The following is a 1814-nucleotide window of genomic DNA, read 5'->3' as shown; positions in this document are numbered from 1 at the left end:
CTGAAGATTCAGATTAACCCTGTAATCGTAATTGTATTGTTATACTAAAAGAAAGATTATTTTGTTAGAATTGTTTATTTATTTTTTATTGCAGACATTATATTCTGTTATTAAATAAAAATGTGGCAATATTATCTCTTTTTTCTTTCGCCAGCCTATAGGCCTCCCTATCATCTACGTATTCTTCTTCTTCATTGTCGTGATCTATTTCAATTTCCTCTTCCCACTGATCATCATTCATATAACAGTAATTATGAAGTATACAGGCTGCTGTAGTTATTTCTATTGCTTTGCTAATGGAATATGTGTTGATAAATTTCAGCCGAGCCCATCTACCTTTTAAAATTCCAAACGCATTTTCGATACACACTCTGTCAGAACTCAGGCAAAAGTTGTGATGACGTTCTTTTCTGGTTAAATTGTTTCGCCTTGAATATGGCTTCATCAACCACGGTTTTAACGGAAAGGCACTATCTCCGATTAATGCATATTCATCGCGAGGAAAGTACTTCTGTTTCCCATACTGTTCTATATGACGTACTAATGATGAATTTGAAAACACCTTAAAGTAGAAAATTCATATTTAAAATTTAAAACACACATATACCATACCCTCGAATCATGCGCTGAACCTGGGTATCCCACAAAAACGTAAGTAAACAATTTTTGTGACGTACATATCGCCATACAATTAATGGAATGATTCTGGTATCGATTTACGTAGCTGTCGTGTTGGTGGCTAGGTACCTTAACATTAATATGAGTACCATCAACAGCCCCTATCACATCTACAAACCAAAAATATATGTTTTAAATGTTTACAGTATGGTAAGTAAGTAATTTTACTTACTTGGATAATTAGAAAATTCATCACAAATATGTTGGTATTCTTCGTTTGTCTTGGGCCAAAATATATATTTCGATTTTAATTTTAGAATTGTGTATAGAAAAGCATTCACTATGGACATTACTGTCGAGGGGACTAAATTGAAACGATCAGCAATTGATAACAAAGTATCTTGCTTTGAAATGTACCATAAAAAAACTAATAATCCTTTCTCTGGCTGAACAACACAGTTTCCTCCTCTGTATTTCTTGTGTATTAACCTAATTACGTCGACTTCAATAAGAGTTGCGAGCAATTTATAAAATGTACTTTTCTGCATTCTGAATAATCTGAAGAAATCAATGTCGTCGTAAGTATTCAGCCACGTTTGATAATTTATTTTCTGTCTAACGTGGCATTCTCTCAATCTTAGAAATGATTTTCTTCTTTTATATAATTTGTTCCAAAATTCCATAATAAAGAGATCCACTTCATTTGAAAAGAACCACACATCAATTAATGTGAATAGCTCCACATTTAAAAAAGGGTGCACTAATGCCATAACACTATGAATATTGATTATTGAATCACTAGGGGGTCCGGTGTCTTTATATTATCACAACGATATCAGATATAAGTAATACTATTTATGATAACATGCCAGTTAATTGCTGAGGTTATGTATTTCCTTCAAGGGGCGGGTCAAAAAATTAATAAGTAATAATAACCGGCACGATTTTCGCGAAAATCAGTTACCGCCAACTGTGTGGGGATAGAAACAGTAACCAGACATAACAGTGACGTCATCATCACCTATAACCCGGTTACTCGCTAAAAATCAACTATCGCTTCCTCGTCTGCGCATCTCGCGGCTCAAGCTAGGTTTGTATATTTAGATGCTGGATACAGTAAACGATCGTATGGTCATAGTTTGACTGCAAATTCTGGCGTAGTAACAAATAATAATAAAATTGTGCATATTTATTTT

The 1814-nt window shown here is 33.7% G+C and overlaps 1 protein-coding gene across 1 annotated transcript; it reads right to left on the bottom strand.

The window, feature by feature from the left end:
• Positions 1–1394, bottom strand: LOC123015017 (putative nuclease HARBI1). The gene is made up of 3 exons (XM_044414429.1): positions 851–1394; positions 613–788; positions 1–562 (listed from the first exon to the last, which is right to left on the bottom strand). The coding sequence occupies exons 1-3, from the start codon at positions 1386–1388 to the stop codon at positions 98–100; spliced, it is 1179 nt and encodes a 392-aa protein (XP_044270364.1). The 5' UTR covers positions 1389–1394; the 3' UTR covers positions 1–97.
• Between the last annotated feature and the right edge of the window lie 420 nt (positions 1395–1814).

This window comes from Tribolium madens, unplaced genomic scaffold (genome assembly GCF_015345945.1).
Source record: "Tribolium madens isolate multiple individuals breed KSU strain unplaced genomic scaffold, Tmad_KSU_1.1 Scaffold_97;HRSCAF=244;Tcas5.2_LG3a, whole genome shotgun sequence".
NCBI lineage: Eukaryota > Metazoa > Arthropoda > Insecta > Coleoptera > Tenebrionidae > Tribolium > Tribolium madens.
This window is presented reverse-complemented; position numbering and strand designations above follow the sequence as displayed.